The 26,934-nt window shown below is 41.0% G+C and overlaps 1 protein-coding gene across 3 annotated transcripts; it reads right to left on the bottom strand.

Annotated features, from left to right (window-relative positions):
• Positions 1-457: 457 nt before the first annotated feature.
• On the bottom strand, positions 458-26,934 carry wnt4 (wingless-type MMTV integration site family, member 4). 3 transcript variants are annotated; one of them, XM_058081136.1, is made up of 6 exons: positions 26,483-26,934; positions 8,845-8,926; positions 7,774-7,927; positions 7,531-7,662; positions 6,943-7,085; positions 458-5,240 (listed from the first exon to the last, which is right to left on the bottom strand). In XM_058081136.1, exons 1-6 carry the CDS (start codon positions 26,557-26,559, stop codon positions 4,770-4,772), a joined length of 1,059 nt encoding a protein of 352 aa, XP_057937119.1. In that variant the 5' UTR covers positions 26,560-26,934; the 3' UTR covers positions 458-4,769. The 3 variants fall into 3 exon arrangements, with proteins under 3 accessions (XP_057937119.1, XP_057937128.1, XP_057937110.1); XM_058081145.1 differs by lacking the exon at positions 7,531-7,662; XM_058081127.1 differs by having other exon boundaries at positions 7,531-7,927.

Genomic DNA, 26,934 nt, shown 5'->3' on the forward strand with positions numbered 1-26,934 from the left:
ATTATATAACATGAGCATACTCAAATTTTAGATTTTTAGATTTTTAAGAATATGAACATAAGACACTTATGCTATCATGCTAGGTGTTGGCGTATTAACATTAGCATGTTAGCATTCTCGAAGTCATTCGAACCCATGGTGTGTTTTCATGGTCAAGGCATCTAAATATGTAGATAAAATAAACGTAGGACTGATATTTGTGGTGTAAATCACAATATGAGGGAACTATGGCGCCAAGTGCTTCTCTAGTTAGCCATTTTTCTCTTTAGAACTTGCAGAAAAGAGTAAGATGTTGTTATGTTTCACATAATGATTGTGGATGAGGGGCAAAATTTAAAAAAAGTGCAGTTTTCCTTTAAGAAAATGGTAAACAATCATACATAAAATGCATTATAACACAGTTTAAATGGACAGATATGAATATTTATTTTATATTATGTTAACACACACCTTTGGAAGACCTTAATTCATCAAAATACTGTCTGCCGTTGTTAAAACTCTACTGAAAGCTTTTTTTTTCACTCTGTGGCATGAAAAGTCTGTCCTTGGTATCAGCACACATCAGCACAGTGTCAGCGTGTTTTATTGCAGTAGTGTATTGGGTTTCTTCCACTCATGTTGATGTATGTTGACAGTACGTGGTCAAATCCTGCTGTCAGTCTCTTTCTAATCCTCACGCGCACACACACACTTGGATATTTCCCCATCGGCCTGGCCACCTCCCACCTTATTTAAACCATCTTGGGAACGGTTACACTGCAGTAACAGAAGCAATGTAATTGAAAGATAATGCAGAATCTAGCTTGTGTGCCTGTGTAATATCGATAGCAACAGAAGCAGAAGGAAGTCTGTACCATGTGGTCTGCATTTAATGTAATCCTTGTATATTCGAGTGTTCTTGCCCCCTGGTCTTTCTCAAAGCCAAAACAGACTAGACGAGTGAGTGGCTTCCTTGCATCGTGCAGAAACTTAACTACTGTCTGTGGTTGGCACACTGCATGATTGCACTTAAAATCACTATTAGAGATATATTGTTGGTGTTGGTACACAAATATTGTACAATTATGTTGCTCAATGTGTGGGGACCATTTTTTTTTCAGTGACTCTCAACTCAAACATGGGTTGCATGTTAAAAAAAAAATACAGAAAAAATGTTTTGGTTTTATTCCAGAGGGAAAAAATGACTCCAAATTGAAATAAATGTATGTGCTTTGGGCTCGGTGGTGAATTCGAACATATACTGTACTGCGGTATGGAAAAGAACAGTCAACAGGCATATTTGACACAGCATATATTCAGCATTAACATACATTCAGAGGCAGTATAATCGTCTTCAGTGTATAAGTCTTTACAGATCTACGTTATGATCATTATAATGCTAACAAGCAAGCAAGCTTGCCTAACAACAAATAAGGCAAGCGTGGCGTTTTTCGGTGGTACGGGTCGGCCATACGTACGTGGTCACATGCTGCGGGGTAGAGGGCTTTATGTGCGGTTGGAGAGAAAGTGCTTCAGTCATCATGCATGGTGAACACGCGCAGCGACCTGCCGTCAGAGCCCAGAAGGTTTTCATTATCTGAGTGTTTGCATTGTGTCTGCGTGATGCATGTGTTTGTGCGGGTTTGTGTGATACGCAAGGAGGTCGATATCCCGGGCTGATCTATCCGATCTGATGGATGTTTATATAAAAGACACATTTTCACATAGCGCTCGAGTTCAGTTCAGTTTGGAACGGTAATGTATGTGTGTATAGTGTGACATTATAGCAACGTGATACCAATGGATTTCCGCAAAAATTGGGAATCTCGATTTTCTTTTGCATTTAAGCTTTTTTTTTATTGGCAAAAACGTAAACATATCTTAGCTTTTTTTCAACTATATAATATAAATTATATACATAGACAGTGTTTTCATGTTTGTTAGCATGCTAACTGTTATTAGCATTGCTAGTATCCTAACGTTAGCATTTAAGCCTTTTTTCTTATGTATAAACTTACATAAAGAGTCCGCAAAAATTAGGAATCTCGATTTTCTTTTGCGTTTTAGCCATTTTTATAGGCATAAACTTAAACATGAAGACTAAGCATCTTAGCTTTTTTTTCAACTATATAATATAAACTTACATAGACAGTGTTTTCATGTTTGTTAGCATGCTAACTTTTATTAGCATTGCTAGTATCCTAACGTTAGCATTTAAGCCTTTATTCTTATGTGTAAACTTACATAAAGAGTCCGCAAAAATTAGGAATCTCGATTTTCTTTTGCGTTTTAGCCATTTTTATAGGCATAAACTTAAACATAAAGACTAAGCATCTTAGCTTTTTTTCAACTATATAATATAAACTTACATAGACAGTGTTTGTTAGCATGCTAACTGTTAATATATTAGCATTGCTAGTTTTGTAACGTTAGCATTTACGGCATTTTTCTTATGTATAAACTAAGAGTAAGTGCTATTATACCAGCATGCTATCAGCTAGTGTGTTAGCATTGTTAGCATGTTAACATTAGCATTGTAGCTTTTATAAACTTACCATTACGTGCATTAATTACCTGCCATCTTTAGAAAGCACAGAAAAGAGAAAGACGGGTCTTTGTGTCTTACATAAGGATCGTGAATGAGAAAAATAAGATAATGGTTCATATCGGTGATGGTTTTTCCGCTGTTGATGATATCACTGCGAGTGATCATCCGAGTTTTTCAAAATAAATAAATGACGGCCTGTTATGAGTAAAACAACAACAACTTATTTTACAAATTGCAAATTTAACTTTTGGCCTCAATTCCAACTTATGAGTCCTGTGTTCTTTATAGCTTATGTTTATTTTATTATGTATTTATTACTATATTATGTAATACAAGTGCAATGGTGACTAAAGGAGCGTTATTTCCTGCCTAGAGGGCTTCAATAATGTTAAAAAAAACATATTTAGAAGGTCATAAACTACAAAATAACTACAAAAATATTTCATTTATAAATGAGGAATCCTACTTCACGGAAATTCACTTATCACAGTTGGGTCTGGAACCAATTAACAGTGATAAATGAGGTATTGCTGTATTGGTCTTATTTTGCACAAAGAGTGTTTATTTGTGAAATGCATCAACTGGAATCACAGTACAAGAAATATAACGTGTTCTTTCATTACCAGTCATGTGACCTTAGATTAGTTTGAGGGAAAAGCTGCGATGTATCGGTATCGGTAATGACGTGCTGGACTATATTGGTATATCGGTATATCGGTATATCGGGATATTGGTATATCGGTATATCGGTATATTGGTATATCGGTATATCGGTATGTCGGTATATCGTTTATCGGTATATCGGTATATCGTATATCGGTATATCGGTATATTGGTATATCGGTATATCGGTATACCGGTATATCGTTATATCGGTATATCGGTATATCGGTATATCGGTATATTGGTATATCGTTTATCGGTATATCGGTATATCGGTATATTGGTATATCGGTATATCGGTATACCGGTATATCGGTATATCGGTATATCGGTATATCGTATATCGGTATATCGTTCATCGGTATATCGGTATATTGGTATATCGGTATGTTGGTATGTTGGTATGTTGGTATGTTGGTATATCGGTATATCGTTTATTGGTATATCGGTATATCGGTATATCGGTATACCGGTATATCGTATATCGGTATATCGTATATCGTATATCGGTATATCGTTCATCGGTATATCGGTATATCGGTATATTGGTATATCGGTATATCGGTATGTTGGTATATCGGTATGTCGGTATGTCGGTATGTCGGTATATCGGTATATCGGTATATCGGTATATCGGTATATCGTATATCGGTATGTCGGTATGTCGGTATGTTGGTATATCGGTATATCGGTATATCGGTATATCGGTATGTCGGTATGTCGGTATGTTGGTATGTTGGTATGTTGGTATATCGGTATATCGGTATATCGGTATATCGGTATCAAGCCAAAGTTGAGCATCTCTGTTCGTTTCTAATGTTGACGCTATTTTCCAATTTCGCTATTTTGGGAATCCCTCCAATTTCGACGATGGGAAAACTGTGTTTCGTTACAAACTGAACCAAACTGTCCTGCTTTGTGAAAACTGGTCCAAGTTCTGGGTGTGAATGAGTACTAATCTTTTGGAGACGCGATTGTGTTCTCTGCCCGATGCCCACCACTTGTGCTCATGCTGTGAGCTGACATCAAAACAGGAAGTAACTGATAGTGGATTTCACTTGGAATAATTTCACGCATGTCTGCATGGAAGTGGAGCTCGGTGCAGCTCAGTGCGTATAAACACAGAAAGCACACAGAAGGTCCACGTGTGACTGCTGACTCAGTCTTTGCCGTTGGTCCTTCACGGACGCTTCCTTGAAGTGCGGCATTGAATCTCCAAAGCAGCAGCAGCAGTAGCAGCAGCAGCAACGAGGACAGAGGGCCCACAGCCCTCCTTTAGACCCAAATCTCAGAACGTTTATCCCTCCTTATTTCCACGTCTCCTCAGTCAATCCCAGATAAGCTCCTCAGTCTCAGCAAATAAGTTAAACATTCTAAAAAGGAGCGGAGAAGGGATGTGAACGATGCATTCTAATTGAGACCACAACAGTATGAGGACTTGGACCTCCGTGGACCTCTCGGCTACTCGGTCTCTTGGTGGTATCCAGCCGAGGCGGCGTCCGAGGCGCTTTCTCCGGTTTCGATCAGGACTGTGAGGCATTGTGTTCATCTGCATTGCCCTCTGCTCCGGCTCAGTTCATCACCGGCACGTGTGCATCTCCACCATTTTGCGGCACTGTTTGCATTTGACGTAACAGCACCAGTGGAACTTACAGCTGCACCTGTCCACCACCTCCACTTCCTGTGTCTGGAACCCGCGGCCGCAGCACATCAGCTCGCAGCCGTCGATCGCTTTTGACGTTCTGTTACACTGGCGCCCCACTGTGCCCAGCATGCCCGGCGTACGTGGGTCGTAGTCGCAGAAGTCCGGACTGGGCTCCAAGTAGACCAGATCCTCATCAGTGTGAGGTTTGAACTGGGAGTTTCGAGGCACCAGGACTTTTGCGGAACCCATTTTGCGCTGCTCCACTTCGGTGGCGCCATCGAACTTCTCCTTGATGATGTTGCCCACCTTGCGGAAGGGCGGCATAGCTTTCCAGCAGGTCTTCACCTCACAGGAACCCGACACGCCGTGACATTTACACTCCACACGCATGTGAGCCAGGATGGCCTGGAAAAATGACAGAAGTTGATTAGAAGTTTCATTTGGGAATACTGCTATCTCCAGGGGTTCCGGGGTCGGAATTTCCAATGGGATGGAATTGCACTGTATAGTACGCAAACAGGTTTTCAATATAATAACCAACATATTTCATTCCATTCCAATTTTTTCCGCTTATCCGGATCCGGTTCGCAGGGGGGGGTCTCAGGAGGGATTTTTCAGACATCCACATCCCTGGCCACCTCTTTCCTCGGTTCCACTGTGAGGACCCCAAGGCATTCCCAGGCCAGCTGTGAGACATAATCCCTTCTCCCGGCTGGGCATGCCGGAACACCTCACCGTGGAAGGAGTGGCGGCTCTACTCTGAGCCCCTCCTGGATGACCCAGCTCCTCGCCCTATCTCTGTTAGGGTCAGTCCAACCACCCTACGGATGAAGCTCATTTCAGACCCCATTCTTCCGGTCACGACCCAAAGCGTGGGAACGTAGATCGACTAGTAAATCGAGAGCTTTGCTCGGTCCGGTACATCAACCGCTGCCTCGTATGTCGACCTCACTTTCCAACCCGAAGATACTCGAATGCCACCACCGGGGACAAGACCTCACTCCCAACCTGGATGGTGCAAGGCAACCTTTTCTGACTGAGAACCATCGCTGGTGCTGAGTCTTATTCCAGAACGCTGAAGATCACAGCAACACCACCGTGTTATCAACATCCATTGCTGGAGCCTATCCCAGAAAACCTCGACACAATGACCACTTTCATTGGTACTACTCAGAAATTGGATGAAAAAGCAGTTTTTTATCGAGCTAGAGGCGCCCTCTTCCACCAACTGAAGGCGCCGATTGGTTCCGCCTGCCGGGATTTTGATGTCAGCTGACTAAGATCATGTGACATCTTCAGAATTGTTCGATTCCAAGTGTTACCGAAGCGATACTTCGATACAGATACAGTTATTACTGACTCAGGTTTCACTGTCTGGTGGGTACTCAACGAGTACTCTCGTGCATTTTGATGTCAGCTGACTAAGATCATGTAACATCTTTATCTGGGTTAAATAATTGTTCGATTCCTAGTGTTACCGAAGCGATACTTTGATACAGATACAGTTATTATTGACTCAAGTTTTACTGTCTGAGGGGTACTCAATGAGTACTCTAGTGTATTTTGATGTCAGCTGACTAAGATCATGTGACATCTTCAGAATTGTTCGATTCCTAGTGTTACCGAAGCGATACTTCGATACAGATACAGTTATTATTGACTAAAATTTCACTGTCTGATGTGTACTCAACGAGTACTCTAGTGCATTTTGATATCAGCTGACTGACATCATGTGACATCTTTATCTGGGTTAGAGAATTGTTCGATTCCTAGTATTACCGAAGCGATACTTCGATACAGATACAGTTATTATTGACTCAAGTTTTACTGTCTGAGGGGTACTCAATGAGTACTCTAGTGCATTTTGATGTCAGCTGACTAATATCATGTGACATCTTTATCTGGGTTACAGAATTGTCCGATTCCTAGTGTTACTGAAGCAATACTTCGATACAGTTATTATTGACTCTTGACGGGTATTCAACGAGCATCGACTAACTCGAGTCATTAGACTACCCGATTCACTTCAATGTGTGATTCGTACAAATATCAGTCAGTATCCTGCTATACATGAAAAATACTAAGGTAATAAAGCAGGTTGAGTTACCTTCCTTCCGGCCTCATTGTTGTGGAGGTTCATGAGGGCCCGACTGGACGACTGGCCTTTACTCCTCTCCCTCACGTCCACAAAGGACTGAGAAAAAGCCACTCCGTAAGCAATGTTGTCACTGCAGCCTGACCACTGGAATCCTGCGACAAGATATTACAATTACTCTAATATGCCTTTTTTTTTTTTTTTTTTTGTCAAAAACACTATATCAAATGACACTGTGAAATGTCTGAGGTGATCCTCGTAGTGTTGAAACAGCAAAGCGTTAGCCACAAGTCAGCAGCTTTGCATCGGACTTATAAGAGCGCTCATTGTTTTGCTGCCTGGCTGCAACTTTACTAACCGCAGTCCGACACCAGCGCAGCACTGAGTCAGTGATAATAATCATAATCACACAAGCACCACTTTTTGTTCAAACACACTTAAGCGAGAAAAGTGTACTTTTCCACAGTCAAGAATTGTATAGTAATATTTCTTGTTTACTTTTATAAATGAGATACACCTTAAAAGTCGTATTTCCGATAGACTATCTGCATGTGTCGCTACGTCTGGCTTTGTCAGAAGAACCGAGCGAGTGATATTTACCCTCTGGACTGACTCCATGCACATTGTGGTCGCAGCCGCATTTTTCCAGCTCTCCGCTGCTGCAGGCCCGCGTGACCGCGAATGCCACACTGGCTGCTGAGATGGCGTACACAAAGGCAGCCTCACGGGTGCCTAAGACACACACACACACACACACAGGCAACCGGCGTTGAAGAGGCGTTAAAAGTAACATGCGTCGTGCTCGCGACATGAGATAAGAGCGTGGCGCCTGCACAAACGCACCCTGGGTGACCACTTTGCCGAACACGGGCATGCTCTCCAGGGTGGAGCAGTTCCAGCGTCGGTTGCGGAACTGGAACTGGCACTCGTCGATCGCCAGCTGAGCGCCCCGGCGCACCGCGTCCATCACCTCCACACTGCGCTTACAGATTTGAACCTGCGGCAGAGAACAAGGTGTGAAGCATGTTGGCAGTAAGGACCCCAGGCAACCATCATCATGACCCCCCCCATACAGAAATGTATGAGGGGGGTCATTACATTTACTTTCTATCTAAAGAAATTCGGTCACCCTAAATTATCATTTTGTTATTATTATTATTATTATTATTATTATTATTATTATTATTATTATTATTATTATTATTATTATTATTATTATTATTATTATTATAAAGTGTAATAACGTAATTTAAGAAAAAAATTACCATATTTTTTTTGGACTATAAGTCGCTACGGAGTATAAGTCGCACAAGACCAAAAATGCATAATTAGGTAGAAAAAAAACATACATAAGTCGCTCTGGAGTATAAGTCCCAGGAACAGCCAACCTATCAAAAAAAGTGCGACTTATAGTCCGGAAAATACGCTAAGTAATTGTTATAATGAATACATAGAAATTATAATTACTAAAATAACAACAATTTTGCAAATTAGAAAAATTTGGTCAAAATTTTTTTATTTTTCATCTCTGAAAAAAGGCCGTTGCTTCCACAAAAAACATATGGCATTTACCCTGTGGCTTTAATAATTTATAAATATGTGCTAACATAGATAAAAATATGTGGCATACATTTATCAGCTCATGAATTTTTACGTTTATGGGTTCATGCTTCACTGATCATGTTTTTTTTTTTGCCAACCACTATCCGGCGGCTGCTGCATCATAGTTCCATGTGGCAAAGCCATCATCTAAGTTTAATAAGTGTGTGAGGCACATTCAGGGCTTAAACCGAGTTTTGGTTGGTACAATTTTTTGGAGAGAGGGTGAAAAACAAAAGTTTTTTGCTATTGGCTGATAAGTCTGAAACGGAAGCCTCACGAAAAGCAGGTCTGAAGCGTCATTGGTTATTGCACCTGTCTTTGGATGAGGCCTCGTAACCTCTCGCACGTTTCTTCGTCCCGGATGCTTCCTACCGATGATAGCTTGGCCAGGTACCTGATAGGACAGAAAGTAGAATTGAACTTCATCAATGAGCGTATGATAGAGAACACAAAGAGAAAAAGAACCAAAACTAACTCGATGAGGGTGTTAGAGGAAGTTAGATGACTGATGTCATGACATCAGTCAACTGATATGAAACTCCCATCCTGATTCGCTACGGCAAAGATTAAGTGAAGAGACGCCCCTAGCGATACATGGAAATACACCTTTCAACCAAATTTGAATAAAGTAACTGATAAGTAAGTAAGTAAGTGATAAGTAAGTGATAAGATGCCCACAATGTATCAATAACAAAAGTTATATGTTCACTTGTCGTGATTAAGCTTTCATTGGGGTGCTGCAATGACATCAGCCTCCCCCTGGGCTCTGTGCTCCTGTAGCTCCCTCTGGTGAACAGAAGCAGCATTGCGATGACATCCATCTATGTTGCTTGTCTGCCAATTAACTGCTCTTGTAATACCTTTTGAGTGTTAAGTTACTGTGTGATGATTTTAATGTTTGTAAGATGACGCAGTGAGTCAGACTGTTCTATTCAGCCATTTCCAATGATTTGGATAGCTTTAGCAAAAAAAAAAAAAAAGGCCAAGTTGTGAATGTCTTTGAGTGGGGTGGAACTGTCAACAGCACCCGATGTTTCTCAGTGAAAGCAGAAAATGCAAAACAATACAATGCTTTCACTTTGGGGTCCCCAAATATTCCCAAAATTCCCAGATGACGCCAGAAAAGTCGATAGATTTGTTGCTTTTGAGAAAATGTATCAAGTCATACATCAAGTGGCGTGGAATGTCGCCAGATTTAGCGAGAAGAAAATTGCCAAGTTGGCAACGCTGCGAGAGAAGTGTGTAAGTTGGAATACTAAGTGTTGGAATTGTGCAGCTGCTGAAGTGTTGAGGACAAAATGTTAATCATGCAATTTTTAAAAACGTAATTAATGAAATGTGCTTATTTTTGACATCCCTAGAATAAATATTTACGTGTTGTTGAGGTCCAAGCAGGGGCGTGTGATTTAGCTTAAACCCGCCAATCAAACGATGCAGGGAGGGGTTGAGTTCCCATGACGTTGTGAGAACGTTTTGGGCGAGGGACTGCTTACGAGTACACGGAGAGGAGGGAAAGTGGTTTATCACAGACACCACCTCGAGCCCAGACAGGTCAGTAAGATATAGCGCATACGCGCACAATCGAAGACGTGTGAGAGAACGACATTGGTCTCGATGACCCGACTCCCCCACGCGCACACCTGCCCCCCATATCTCCAGGCCCAGCTGCGCTTCACAGAAATAGGCTTTCACATTAGCCGCCGCTGAACCGCCCCTTTGAGGTCGGGGGGCCTTGATGATGTACCGTCTACAGCGCTCGGAGCTTCCTGACGTGTCGCTTTCATCGCTGAATTTGAGTGCTATGATGCCGTTTGAGCAAACATTGTTTTCACTTCGGTTTTTCAAGCTCATTTCATGAGTCCGAGGTTATGAGTTCCCAAGTTCCCAAGGCCACACATACCTCGGCAAAACCTTCATGGGTCTGTCTCAGTGTCTCAGTGGAGCTGTGGCACATGTCCAAATCTGGGAGAATTATGGTGATTATTATTATTGACAGCACTTTACAGGGATACTGGAACCGTTTTGCATTGTATTTTCCATCATGTTTGGTACAGCAAAGCCTAAAATATTTTGACATTTAATACCATTTCTGAGTATCGTCCTTAACCTATTAAACCCTGCAGACCCCCGTTCTCCTGGGGGCAGCCAGGTTGAGTTTGTGTTGCGATGGAAGCTGCAAAACAATGTCAGCTACAATCACAACATAACAATTTTAAACAACTTTTAAAGCACTTAAATGGGCAAATGCAAAAAAAAATGTCCATCCAAGCAAAGATAAATGTACATTTTCACATCTATAGTAGCCAAAGGTTATGTTTTTTTTTGTAACCAAGATTCTCCATGTCAATTAACAATTAATCAAAGAATCAATGATTAATCGTCAGCTATTTCATTCAATTAATCATTTTTTTTATTTAAAAATGTAAATATCCTGTTTTCAGTGGTATTAATACAGCAGGTCCGGCTCTAACCAAAAATGAACTCTAACCAAAGCAACTTTTACCATAGAAAATGATGCAAATGCAATGAATCTGTTCCAGACACGGGAAAATGTTAAAACAAAACACATTATATAGACGGTAATTATAGTTTTACATGCAGAAAATTATGTAAATGACAAATGAATGGACATCTGAACATTTAACTTTTACCACTTTTACCCACTTTCCTTGGAAAAATACCCACACAAAATAATCAATTAACAAAATAACACTGCTATAAGCACATTTGAATGCTTAAATGTTGTTTGTCTAAACCAGAAATTAGTTTTGGATGTAAAATGGCCGCAGAAATGATGTTGAAATGATGTCTTCTCTTTAAGCAATAAGATTCGGAGGTCTTGTACCCCTTTTTTCCGTACAGACCATCGGCTTTCTCTTTTTCTGTGGCCCACAATACACATACAAGTATCGTGAGATTTTGTCTTTTGATCCAAGATGGCGGCATAAACAAATCGGGCTCTATTTTGGACGTGGTTGTTAACTGAAAAACGTTAACTAAGGTACCATTGTAATTAGTTAGTAAAACAGTTTATTGCAATATTGACAACGTCAACATCAAGCTAGCAGGAAGGTTAGGATTTGGGGATTTGAGCAAGCTAGTGGTCTCAGAGCATAATATATAATTTTTTTTTTTTTTTCTCATGGAAACTTTATGTGTAAGCCCGAACAAACCGCCTTTTACAACAGCTTGTGGCCTGTGTTTGTTGTGTTTGTTGTGTTTGGTGGCATCATATCGCATATCATCCTTCCAGAGGTCTGGCGGGCCAAACACCTCCTTCTCTCCTGTTGGCCTCTCATCTCATTCTCTCAACAGCCCAGATAATCGTCCTCTCGTTGCCGCTTTGAAGGCCCTGGTCTACCCAACCAGACCATGTCGGTACTCGCCACTTATCACAGTGATAACCCTGCGCTCTGCCACTCCACATCATCGTCTCAGCCGTATTGGCCAGCATCCACCCTTGGTGTGAATGAGACTTCCTCTGGAACGCTTCCAAGGCAATAATATACAACTACACCAAATTATACATTCATAGCAGAAATGATCATAAGGCGTGTTTTGCAGGACTTCCCAGATTTACTCACATATGGTGTTGCAATAAGTCGATTCCTGAATGGCGCTCCTGCTTTTGGGTCGTATATTATAACAATTAATAGCTCAGCAATGTGCAGATGACAGCATAAAACAAGCACAGTTTCTGGATTCTGCTCATCATCATCATCATGGTGACCAAACGCCATGCAAGCCATAAACGGAAGTGGATGCCGATCAGCACTCCTGTTTTAACTGTAGACTTGGTTTCCAAGCCCATTCATGCTGATACAGAGAGCTTCCAATATTTACAGATTTATGTGCTGAATCATATTTTTTTAATTATATTTTTTATTATTTTTTTTACAAAAAAAATCACCAAGAATTTTTATATAATAGGGCAAGAATAGGAGTTAAAATAAATATTCACATTACCTGTCATTAATTTATAATCTACTACTACTACTAGTAGTAGTAATAATCAGAAGAAGAATAATGATGATAGTAATAATAATAGGCTAATTAATAACATAATAATGATTATTATACAATATAATAATATATTTATTATATATAATATATTATATATATCCCGGTTCTTGTTCATTATTTGTGTTTGGGATTTCCTAATGTCTTCTACATTCATTCATATCCTGTGCATCTCCAGGGGGCTAAGCCCCCCCCCCGTCCTCAGAACCTTGTGACGCCCCTGAACGGAACCGACCAAAATAATCACGGAAAACTTACCTTACCGCGTTTATTGACAACACAAACAAAAACAGAAACGCCAGCTCTCCTCAGCTCTCCCACGGAAAGTTGTGTGCTGCAGTGAAATGTGTCCAAGTGGAAACGACGGTTAGGCTGAACTAATGTTCTGCACCACAGAGACGCGTTTGTCAAAATTGTCCTCCAGCTGTGGGGTGGGGTCGCCATCGCCACTCATCAGTCTATTGCTGATGACAGGGCTAAGCTGAAATGGAACCGTGGCAGAGAGCGGTCAGAGTTAAGGTTAGCAATCGTCAAATGGGAATTTTCAGGAAAAATAAAAGAAATATATCCAATATAGGAACAATTTTGGTACGGAAAAACCAGACTGGTGACTGCTCGAGCATAGATAGCCTCATCATAGCATCGTACCGGAGACGATTTTTTTTTTTTTTGATGAATGTGTAGGAATTTATAGGGAGGGTTGACATATAGTCTTTTGCATATTGTTCTTTAACAAGTTTAAGTCAACAAAATATGAAATTTCTCCAAAGAAATTGTATAATTGATGCTTAAACCATGAGGAATTATAAATTAATGCCTAACATTTTAATTTTTTTACTTAAAAAGTCCTCCAATTCTGCAATAATAAGCAAAGAGATACTGTAGAGGGTTTTTAAGACGGGCATTTGTGCGGACACCCGTGGGAAAGGACCATACAGACCTTGAGCAAGTGTGTTTCATTTTCAAGCCTCCTGTTATCTGCTCATTCTGAGGCACATACCCTTTGCTTCCCTGAGACGAGGTTAACAAAACACCTCATCCAGGAGACAGAGGAGTCAACCCATAGAAGGGCATCTCACAAACACACACACACACACACACACACACACACACAAAACAATCAGTCTCATCCTGGTCTCTATCTCCGTCTTTCCTCTCCCGGCCTCCAGTTCATAAATCCCACGGGCCTAAACCCGGTGGAGCCAGCGGTGCTGTGAAGGCCGTGATGCATAATGCAACACAAACACGCATTGGCCGATGGTTGCACTGCAGTCCAGGTGGAATGCACCGTGCCTCCCACTTAGAGCCCCCCCACAGCTTCATAGAAAGCCAAACAGGGGAGACATTTATGACACATGGTTGTTATCTAGGACAGGAAATACAGACATAATACAGACAGGAAAATGGTTGGGCATTAAAACAACATGACTGTTCATCTATGCTTAAAACATTTTTAAGCATAATATTCATATTATTCATTGTTTACAACGTATTGCACACTCTTATGTTGCAGGGACTCCAGGAGCGAGCTAACAGGTTAGCTCAGGGGTGGGCAAACTTTTTGACTCGCGGGCCGCATTGATTTAACAAAACGGGGGGGCAGACTATATATTTTACACGTAACAGTCCACCTGGTATTATTGTATCTGTAAAAGTGTCATGCAATCTGCTATTATTATGTATTATTTTAGATTTATATTTAAATATTTTATATTTAAATATTTTTATTTAAATATTTTATATTTAAATATTTAAATATTTTAAAATTTATTATTTTTATTATTATTATTATTATTATCATCATTATGCTTGTGTCCCTTTTTTCAGGAGCACTTTGTAAACAACAGACCACATCAAATAACAAAATTGATAAAACCATCAAAAGGTTGGCTCAAGCCATGATGCCAGTTCGTATGTTGAGTTTAAATGAAATACTTTGGAAAGAACGGACGGGCCGTATTCAAACACTTGGCGGGCCGGATGTGGCCCCCGGGCCGTAGTTTGCCCACCCCTGGGTTAGCTTCAGATATCATTTTCTTCTAATCTTCATTCATTCATTCATTTTCTACCACTTATCCTCACAAGGGTCGCTTGTGAGGGAGGGTGCTGGAGGCTGGAGCCTATCCCAGCTGTCAGGGTACACCCTGGACTGGTGGCCAGCCAATCACAGGGCACATATAGACAAACAACCATTCACACTCACATTCATACCTATGGACAATTTGGAGTCGCTAATTAAGTGAGCATGTTTTTGGAATGTGGGAGGAAGCCGGAGTACCCGGAGAAAACCGGCCGTGGAATTGAACTCAGGTCTCCTAGCTGTGAGGTCTGCGCGCTAACCACTCGACCCCCATGCAGCCCTGTTCTAAATTTAAGAAGCCAAAAAGTTACCACTTCCACGCAGAATAGGAGGAGAACCTTTTTTCACTTTATCATGTTTTGACTTAATGCGGTGTTAAGGTAATGTAATGTAAGGTAATGCCTCAATGTTTTGTGTCATTACTACTGCCTAGTGACCAGAATACTACATCACTTTTATATATTTATTTTGGTTATTGGTTGTTATCTAGGACAGGAAATACAGACAGACAGAAAAATGGTTGGGCACTGAGACAACATCATGTTTTCATGATATTTAAACATAAACATAAATTTCAGTACTCATTATTTCATCGTATTAGTGTCTTCTTTCAGGTGTTTCGGGGGCCTTTTCCAGCTGACCCGGGTGAGAAGTGGGGTAAACCCTATTTGGAACCCAGTGGCGATGATCGGTCGAGAAGAAACTCTGATACCAAACAGGCAGGGAATTGGATTGGATGGATTGGATTGAATTGGATGAGTCTATGGTGCAATATCACAGATTTTGGTAAGTTCTACCACTAATATACTAAAAATACCCAAACAAACACGTGACCAAATGAGAACAGGCAAAATAAAAGTATTGTATTTCTACTTGTCAGTACTCCAGGTCTACTTTTAAAGGTCCCGTGTTACTGCCGTAACCAATTCCCAGATGGCAATTGCGACCAAATTCTGAACTGGGACACACAAGCAGTAATTTGTGTCCGTGTTTGCCAGGAAGGCTTTGGTTCGATTGCAGATGTACTGGAACAACTCCCCGGACGCGGTCCCTTTTTAAACAAACTGTTGCACTCCAAATAAGAGTGATCGTGGATGCAACCTCCGTCTCATCAAATGTTTTATTACATCTGTCAAGCTATGAAAGTACATCATCAATACAATGGTAGTAAACGCAAAGAAGCCGAGCTATAGGTTGAACGTTTTTAGAATCAAAATGTATAATTACTTCATTCCTCAAACATAAGTACAAGGATAAGTCGGTAATAGACGCTGGATCTTAATAGTCGTTCAAATATCGCTCTTTCGAAACTGTCTCAGTTTGTTACTTAGCGACTTAGTTGCAATATCGTACAGTAAACCTCGGATATATCGGATTCAATTGTTCCTACTGGTTTTGTCCGATATAAGCGAAATCCGTTATATGCGTATACCGGAAAATGTCCGTTTTACGCATATATCGGATTTATATCCGGTATATGCGTGAATGGGATTTTATCCGTTATAAAAAGGCACTTCCTTGACTATGTTTCCAATGTACCTGGACATGCAGGCAACGCTGCAAACGCTGCAAATGACGTCGTATAGCGGCCTGTCACGATTCGGCGAATCGGAGCGCCACGATGCGGCCATCCGATATATGCGAGGGAAATTTAATGGAAATGCATTGGAACGGGACTGGAGATTTTGTCCGAAATAGGCGAAATCCGTTATAAAAAATCCGATATATGCAATGAATTTTTATTGGAAATGCATTACAGAAAAATCGGTTCTTTTTTATCTGTCCGTTGTGAGCGAATTTCCGATATATCCGAGTCCGATATATCCGCGGTTTACTGTACGTCGCAAACAAGTCAGTTTGCTTTTTACTGTATCGTTCACAGAGTCGAGTCGAGTGCCCAATCAAAGCATCCTACTCGTTGGTGACTTACTGTCTAATCCAAATCCTAACCCTAATCCTAATCCTAATCCTAACCCTAAAATCTGTCAAATTCATAACAGAATTTGAATATAGCACTGCTAGTGACGAGATTTATCCAGTCAATTCAAGACTTTTTTAATCCAAGCCTGCAGTACATACAAGACTTACTGAGACCTGTAGAGGGTGCAACATCACAAGCTTACTGACTGTGAACCCCCCCCTTCTTTAAAGTACAGTACAGTATACAGTATACAGTACAGAACATCTGCCCCCGCTGCAGTCTCTGAAAGTCTGACGCTGTTCGGTGCAGCAGGAGTTCATTTGACATTGACATGAATGAAGGATATGTAAAGTCCAAGGTCAAATGCGGAAATGTGTCATCCAGAGCAGACACGGCGGAAGGTCAGGTTGTGTGAAGATTTGGAAAATGTGAGGCAAGGCTGATACTATGGAAATGTGTTTGTTTGTTGGTATGTCTACATGTGTGTCTGGGTGTATTTATACGCCGGTGGCTCCACTGGAGCTCATTGCTCCCTAAAAATAACATGGCCGACCAACACCACAGCCCTCACACACACACACACACACACACACACGTCCAGTTTCATGCCAATTTGGGAAAAGAAATGAAAGACAGTAAAACCTCCTGCCTTTTATTAGTGCCATCGCCCAATAAGGATCGGAATCATTATGTGTGTGCGCCCCCTGAACTTGGCCTTGCCGTGTACCTGGGGGCTATTTCTCTTCAGAAATAAAATAATAAATGGCTTGATGTGATGGTTGATGGTTGGGTCTGGAACTTGTTCCAGACCCAACCGAATTGGCATGATTCATTGATAAAAATTAATATTTTCATAGTTAAAGCATAGAAAACCTGTTCCACAAATGTTTTGAACATTATTAGAGCCCCGTAGACATAAAATAGCACACCTATAGTCAACTTTATATTCCTATTATTCATTGTTTACAACATATTGCAAACTCTTATGCTGCAGGGACTCCAGACGGCTGCTAGCTAGCAAGCTAGCAAGCTAACCAGTTGGCTTCAGATTTAATTTTTTTCTAAACTTCATTCATTCATTCATTTTCTACCGCTTATCCTTACATGGGTCGCGGGGGGTGCTGGAGCCTATCCTAGCTGTCTTCGGGCAAGAGGCGGGGTACACCCTGGACTGGTGGCCAGCCAATCACATATAGACAAACAACCATTCACACTCACATTCATTGGAGTCGCCAATTAACCTAGCATGTTTTTGGAATGTGGGAGAAAACCGGAGTACCCGGAGAAAAACGGAATTGAACTCAGGTTTCCTAGCTGTGAGGTCTGTGCGCTAACCACTTGACCGCCGTGCAGCCCTGTTCTAAACTTAAGAAGCCAAAAAGTTATCACTTCCACACAGAATAGGAGGAGAACCTTTTTTTTCACTCTATCGTGTCAGACAGGCTATAGCTGACTTAATGCGGTGTTAAGGTAATGTAAGGTAAGGTAATGTCTCAATGTTTTGTGTCATTACTACTGCCTAGTGACCAGAATACTACATATCACTTGTATTGCAATATGTTTCCATTACTGTGGTTTCGCTTATGTCGACACTGACACCGCTTATGTCGACATAATGACACAAATGCAAACACATTGCCCCTTGTATCGTGGTTTGAAAAGTTGTCATATTAGTGCCTTGCGATTGAATTCCACCCACGTAAAGGTACACCCCGCCCCTCGGCCAAAGCAGCTCACTCGTGACCCTGAACACAACATGTCATAGACAATGCCTGAAGGAAAAGTCATGTTATTCATAATATCAGCCCCAGGAATGAAAATATCGGAATTGTGTCTCATGAATGTGACATTTCTTTGCATTAATAAAGCGTTTCTATCCTGTAAAAGACTCCCATTCATTCATCGGGGAGATGAGGAAATGCACTCGCTTGTGCGATCATTCATGCAAAGTGGGCAGGTTTGGACACACACCATCAAGCTGACTATTGACACAGTTAGCACACATGTGTAAACTATGTGTTGTACACACATATTTGTATGTATAAAGAGCTCTCTGTGTAGGAGGCTAGAATACATATTTGGTTCTCACCTCATCACCGCTGAGCCTCCTCCTTTATACTTTCGGCCTTTTCAATTTTAGATCAAGATGGAGGTCGTGAAAGGGTCAGATGTGTAGTTTCTCACCGGTGTCGGCATATAATCGGGTCATTTACTGTACTTTGTGATAACTTCAACCAAATACTGCATGTAACTTTTCAATACATGGTTGGGCATGCCCGGAATATCAGTTTCTCAGGGAGTACAGGGGATTGTATTATGTATTCTTCGAGAAGAGGCTCACTCTGCCTGATTTTGTAACCCCCTGCCCTTTATTAAACTTAAGTTAATAAATATGTATCTCTTTAATATAAAGGACATAGTTTTGTGGTCTGGACTGTACTATGGACTGTGACCACCTTCAATAGGGATGTCCCATAATATTGCCTAATAAAACTGATATATTGCTTAATATAATAAACAACCATGATGACTTTCTGACTCTGGTGTTGGGGAACAAAGACCTAATATCGAGAAACATGGCTGTCGTCATGGAGCTAGAGACACTTAATAGCATGACAACTAGCACAGATTCCTCTGGAGACCTGGTCCCGGACACCTGAGTCCCTTTACGTTCTCCAGTAGGCGGTAGAGTCCAGAGTCCAGGAGGACATCAAGGATGGCGTTGCTGATAGAATTTGTCGTGGCCTTCTCCATCTGTTTCCATGGCACGGTTAGCCTTCTCCATCCTTTACCCCTTCCCTCCTGTTCTTGACTTGGTTTCCAGATGACCCCCTTCTGGGCGTCATACCCTGGTATTCACCAAAGTGTATCGATGCTCCAAAATGACACAACTACTACATCCCTGTCTCGAAACGTCCCTCCGTGGTTGAGACCTGCTGGTTTTCCACGTTTTTGGGATCGCCGTCCATAGTTTTCCTCACCGCTCTGGAAAACTTCAGGAGCTTCTCCTGACGGCCTCACCCCAACGGACACATATTCTCAACTGGATTGTTCAGGTGGTCTTCAAGACATTTCGCCACTCTTCTGAGCATCAGTTCATGCTCAAAGACAAGGTGGGACAGACTAGACTGAGAACTCGGTGCAAGATCAAGTGTATTTATTTGTTCCTAATCATCTTAGTTTGTGGGCTGCACGGCAGTCGTGTGGTTAGCGCGGGTTCAATTCCACCCTCGGCCATCTCTGTGTGGAGTTTGCATGTTCTCCCCGTGCATGCGTGGTTTTTCTCCGGGTACTCCGGGTTTCCTCCCACATTCCAAAAACATGCTAGGTTAATTGGCGACTCCAAATTGTCCATAGGTATGAATGTGAGTGTGAATGGTTGTTTGTCTATATGTGCCCTGTGATTGGCTGACGACCAGTCCGTGGTGTACCCCGCCTCTCGCCTGAAGACAGCTGGGATAGGCTCCAGCACCCCCGTGACCCTTGTGAGGATAAGCGGTAGAAAATGAATGAATCTTAGTTTGTTCTCTGGCACCTTTTCTACTGTTTTCATTTGTTATTTCCTATTTTTCACTGAGTCTTATGTGTCTAAACTGTTTTCCACAAACATATCTTACATATAAATCGATTCCTTCACTATCGTGCACTGCAACGCTTTCCAAGCTACGCGGGTCGTCACTGCATCTAACAGATGGCGTGGTGTGCAGGCCAATTGCAATCAGCTGTTCACATCCATTGTTGTCGGCAAGCGCGGGCCCTTCTAACGTCGCCACCAGAGGGTGTGTTATGTCTCCGCAAAGCCTCACGCACTTCTCTGTAGAGCGCCACAATTGTATCTCATCTTTCAGTGAGGCCGCCCGCTCCTTTCCCCTGTCAGTTTGATCTGTCCTCCACTAATCCTAATCTGGTCATCCTGAGCGATTCCCCCTGCTGATTCAAGTGGGGGGGGGGGCATGATAATTGCACACACGGTGGTGACAAGAGGGCTTGAAATAACATGTTGCAACCTCATTGGAGTCATGTGGATGTGAAAGAAGTGTGAGGCGCCAGCGGGTACCGCCAAGGTCTCTGCTTTCTCTGGTTACGCTGCCATCTCTTTAGCACCTCGGCATGGTTATCCGGGACGTATGCTTCAATGCTCACACACACATTTGAGCCATCGCTGACACGCCAAACACCTCAGTGGCCTTAGGAAGAAATGATGCAATCCTAGTCACTATCACAGCATTGTATTACCGTCGGTGTCATGGAGATCGGTCCGCTACATTCGAGATGATAGTGACTACTTTAACTGATAAGAGTTTGACCAGTTTGTTACCTTTTGGAGACGGGCGGTGCATGGATCCGCCCGGTCGAACCAAATACACGCGCTATGACATGTACATTGATGGACTCTAAATATCAGTTCGGTCATCGCTCGCTCGCTGTATCGTTTCTTTCAGAAATTAATGAATGAATAATCGCTGTGTCGTAGTAGATTACGGGCTATTATTAGTCAATCATTCATTCATTTTCTACCGCTTATCCTCACGAGGGTTGATCCTGTCTTCGGGCGAGACAGCCTCTACACCCTGGACTGGTGGCCAGCCAATCACAGGGCACATATAGACAAACAACCATTCACACTCACATTCATACCTTAAACTAACATGCATGTTTTTGTAATGTTGAAGGAAACCGGAGTACTCAGAGAACATGCATGCATACATGCAAACCACTCGTCCACCGTGCGGCCTAGTTCCTGACCCGACCGCAGTAAATGAAGTTTTAAACTTTTATAGGTTTAAATATTAATACATTTACTTTACATTACATTGTTTGCTAAATACAAGGATGAAGAGTCTTGAACCAGTCATGATGTTACTATGGTAACCATTATGACATTGTATGGTGCATTATTAAAAAAAAAAAAAAACCTTAATATATATTATGGAAAGCAGGAAGTGAACAAATGTAACAGTTACTGATTGTAAAAGTACCAGATGGAGGGGTAGGATTTAATAAGCTTTGCTTCTTCCTACTCCTTTTGGACAACTATATTAGGAAAGCAGGAAGTTAACAAATGTAAAATGTACAAAAAAATGTACAAAAACATAATAAAAATACAAAAAATTAAGATACAAAAAATTAACAAAGTACAAAAAAATACTTACATTATATTAGGAAAGCAGGAAGTGAACAAATGTAACAGTTACTGATTGTAAAAGTACCAGATGGAGGGGTAGGATTTAATAAGCTTTGCTTCTTCCTACTCCTTTTGGACAACTATATTAGGAAAGCAGGAAGTGAACAAATGTAAAATGTACAAAAAAAATGTACAAAAAATTAATAAAAATACAAAAAATTAAGATACAAAAAATGAATAAAGTACAAAAAATACTTACATTATATTAGGAAAGCAGGAAGTGAACAAATGTAACAGTTACTGATTGTAAAAGTACCAGATGGAGGGGTAGGATTTAATAAGCTTTGCTTCTTCCTACTCCTTTTGGACATGTGGAACTGGGAACTGATTATGGGATGCATTCAATTGTAATCTGATGCATGTTCAAATGAAATAAAACCATTACCATTACCATTGAATATGTTCCTAGTTATAGCATGGAAAACGTGTTTACTGTATGTCTTTCTAAATATGGTTATTATTATTATTATTATTATTATTATTATTATTATTATTATTATTATTATTATTATTATTATTATTATTATTAGCCCTGTAGACATAAAATAACACCCCATTCATACCCAAGAAATGAGTTATTCTGCCGGCCCTAAACAATACTGCAACACCGTGTAATACCGTGTAACCACGCACACACACAATCAATTAGCATCACACTTGAAGGTAAATCCGCAGGTTTTACTGCGTGTCTCGCTCCGTGCATCGCAGCAATCCTACACGGCTTGAAGATTCCTGCCACAGTCGTTGCTCTTGCATGACTGAAACAGGGCCCTACAGGTCCAAATTCTTTTTCAGCACAGCTGTTACCTGCCCTAGACCAGGTCCACCCAACATTTACACCTCCTATTGTAAAAACAACTGAATTTCTTCCATAGTAAATCACCGCATTTTTGAGTGAGCGCTCCTGCCAGTACATTCTCCGAATCGTTGATTTGATTTCAAAGTGCACATACAGCACACACACACACACACACACACACACATACACACCTTCCCTGTTCCCTCAGTGTAATGTGTGCTCACCTGTTTGCTGGCTGTGACTTACGAGACCAAGTGTTAATTACCGAGTGTGTGCGCCACAACAACAAAAACACACACACCATACATCACATGTGCCAGCCATGCTTTATAACAGGAGAGAGAGCACCAAGTAGCGAAAAAAGTGTAATAATAATTACTCATAATTTGTCGGCAGTGATCGTTTTCAGCATAACCAAATACTTAACTACGCAAAAAGTAAACAAGCCAAGGACAAGCTTCTCCATTAATCAGAGATGAACGCAACCAAGTGGAGCACACAGTGCAACTGCACCACTTCCCCAACAGGAGGTTACCCAGTATGCCTTGCGGGTTTGTGAATGACTATAAAATAGTATTGTTTTGCATGCATTTTAGTGTGGAAGCGTCTATTTTGTTACCTGCATAGTTCGTGTGTTACAGTTACATGTATGTTGCATCATTTGCGGGGGGGGGGGGGGGGGGGGGGGGACGGTGTAAATATCCTCCTGGTTCCCTGCATCCTACTTTCTGTACAACTGAAGACGTACTTTACGTTTTTATAAACAATAATACTCGGCCCCAACAACTGATGCAACTCCCCACTAATGGATGCCACTTTAGAGCAATTTCAAGCCATAAAAATGGCCACAAGGGGGCGGATGTGCATTTTTATAACGGTGAATCGGAAAAAACACACACATCAGGAAGGAGGACGTGATGAGAGTGTAGCGTGCGCACACATAGTTCAGTTCCAAATGTGAAAATCGTAAATATTTCATGGTGTTATATTTGTAAATAAATTATTATTTTGATGTAAAATGTATATGTATAATGTATATGTTAGTATAGTTGTTTAGATATCGGAGCTGTCATAAAAGCAACAAATATTTGAAAGTTATGCTTGAAATGTATATTTTCACAAAAACCTTTTGTAGTTGGGAACTGATTTTTTCCTGAAACTTAACAATCTTCTACTGCTGATTACTAAAGAACAGAAAAACTATGGTGGGTATGAATTATGAGTAATAGACACAAATGTAACCATGTGACGTTCCTTAATGCTAACTCCTACGCATTATATTTGTAAATAAATTATTATTTTGATGTAAAATGTATATGTATAATGTATATGTTAGTATAGTTGTTTAGATATCGGAGCTGTCATAAAAGCAACAAATATTTGAAAGTTATACTTGAAATGTATATTTTCACAAAAACCTTTTGTAGTTGGGAACTGATTTTTTCCCGTAACTTAACAATCTTTGACTGCTGATTACTAAAGAACAGAAAAACTATGGTGGGTATGAATTATGAGTAATAGACACAAATGTAACCATGTGACGTTCCTTAATGCTAACTCCTACGCGTTATATTTGTAAATAAATTATTATTTTGATGTAAAATGTATATGTATAATGTATATGTTGGTATAGTTGTTTAGATATCGGAGCTGTCATAAAAGCAACAAATATTTGAAAGTTATGCTTGAAATGTATATTTTCACAAAAACCTTTTGTAGTTGGGAACTGATATTTTCCCGAAACTTAACAATCTTTGACTGCTGATTACTAAAGAACAGAAAAACTATGGTGGGTATGAATTATGAGTCATAGACACAAATGTAACCATGTGACGTTCCTTAATGCTAACTCCCGAGCTAACTCCTAATTGTGTTATATTGACCCCGCGTCAGCTCCGTAGCACCCGTAGTTTACAGTCCACAGATTCGTCTCCGCTGAGTAATCCCACTGAGCGGCCGCGGCTTGCCCGTACATGCCTGCTGTCACCACGCCTTCCGTCACAAACAGCACAATTACTCTGCACTCTGTGACGGAGCTTCAAGCTCTTTGGCCAAGCTTTCGCAGGACTTCTTCTGTGGTGGAATCTGTACGCAGCGTCGGGACGCTGTCTTATCTTAACGTCAACACCAGATTAGAGTAAAGCTCACAAGCTAACCAAGTAGGGATCATTAATTACAGATCATAAGGTCATCGGTGGACACCGTACGTGTGATTCATACGTGTACATCTAGTATTAAAAGTCACGTGTAGCTCGGATAAAGTCACTCCGGGAGGGGGTTGGTTGGTTCCCGCTCAATGATGGACGCAACTCGTAAAAAGTGAGGAAGATAAGAGGTTGAATGGCAGTGCAAAATGGAGCGAAGCCTATGCGGAGGAATGCACCAAACCGCCTCCCACAGAGAGCAGCTCACAGGAAGAAGTAGCATGTAGAATATATATATAATATATATATAATATATATACTGTATTATTGTTTTTTCATTTAAGGCTTGTAATGGACGACACAGTACAGATGTCCACTGACAACATACATATGTTATTTCCAGTCATTGCTGCAAAATGAAAGAATTTATGGTTAGCAATATTGAAACCGTGTTTCTTATTTTTGTAATTTGTCATTTAAAAAAAAGTCTCAGTTGAACTCTTGTACAAATACTAGGACCCTAAGAAAATCTACGTTGACCCTTTGGTGAGCTGAGGGCCGCATAATGAAAAATCAAAGGATGTGGGAGGCAATTTTTTACATTTTTATGTATATTTTTTCAATTTGGTAAAAGTCAAAAGTCAAATACAAGCAGGGCTGCACCTAACGATTATTTTCTTTGTGGATGAATTAGAATCCTGTTGTTTTAATTCATCGGGTCGTCCCCATCATTGTTTGGTTTGGTCCTCAACTTATCAGAAGGCAAAAATACCAAAACACAAAGATAATAGACCTGCTTTCATGGCTGACTAAGGACTTAAAAAACATTTTTAATTTATTTTATTTTATTTTATTTTATTTTATTTTATTTTATTTTATTTTATTTTATTTTATTTTATTTTATTTTATTTTATTTTATTTTATTTTATTTTATTTTATTTTTATTTTTATTTTATTTTATTTTTTAGTCCCGTCCAGCCATTGGGGCAGATTGTCGATCTAAATGCCCTTACATGCTAAACAGATTTGCTCTGTGTAAAAAAAAAAAAACATTTTAAAATAAAAAAATAACAAACAAATACCAAAATAGTTGATTAATTGGATAATTGATTAATCGTTGCATCAACATTTCAGTTTTGACTTCTTACATGTGGCCTTTTTTTATGATTTATTGTTTCTACGGTTGACACACCTCCTGTATGTTATGATGATTTGATGTCATGTTTTTCCTGCTCTAATCTCAAAAGCACATCAACCCACATCAAAGTCTGTCTCCCTGAGTGGAATCCCCCACCCCCCACCCCCCCAACCCCACCTAAAAAGTGAAAAAGTGCTGAATTTCATGGCTTTTTTTTCTGTTTTCATACTTGGGATTTATGGATTTAATTATGTTGTCCATACTGTGCATATTTTCCTTTGTCTTTTTGTAATTTGTTGTCGCTAAAGCATCTCTAATGGGATCTTTGCCGGGGCGGTGCAAGGGACCTGTTAGCCCCCCTTTTGACAAATGATCTTTTTAAATAAAAAACAACATTACATGGATGTCAGTTTGGCAATTTTGTGCGCAAAACGGCCATGGAGGTAATAACAGTTTTGAAGTGCTTTAAAGCAAGGCCGTGTGCAAGGGGGATGCAAGGATGTTAGTAAGTTATTAAGTCTGGGCGTGCGTGTGTGCGCACAGTTTAACCATTAACCTGAGCTGCGGGGTTGATAGAGATGATGGAGGAGAAGAACGACGAGGAGGAAGAGGACGCACGAAATGGGTAAAAGTGACATTTTCGGATGAGAGAGTTGAACTTACAGCCAGTTGCTGGCGTTGGCGGAGAGGAGCGCGCAGCAGAGCATCAGCACACACCGCAACACACACTCCTCTGTCATCTCGGCTTCAGGGGGCACAAATAATCCCGTGATGGAGAGTCGCTGTCAGGGCTGGGAAGTCCAAATGAAGCGGCGGGCTGGGTGAATAGAAACGGGGCTGCTAATCCATCGCATCCAGCGGTTCGGCGCGCAGGTCCCTCCACCCCCCTGCCCCTGTCGTCTTCTTTCTTCCTCCTTGGTGCGCCACCAAGACGCGCAATGATGCTTGAAACAAGTCCGAACTTTACGCCTCCTCTTGAAGTCCACTTTGCGGAGAAAAGTGACGGGCCATCCAAGGCACCCAAAAATGCATGCATGCGTTGAGCGTAATTACGCGCAGAACTTGGGCACACACACTCACACACGCACGCACTCACACACGCACACACCGCCGGT

The sequence above is a fragment of the Doryrhamphus excisus genome, chromosome 1 (genome assembly GCF_030265055.1).
Source record: "Doryrhamphus excisus isolate RoL2022-K1 chromosome 1, RoL_Dexc_1.0, whole genome shotgun sequence".
In the NCBI taxonomy this organism is placed as follows: Eukaryota; Metazoa; Chordata; class Actinopteri; order Syngnathiformes; family Syngnathidae; genus Doryrhamphus; species Doryrhamphus excisus.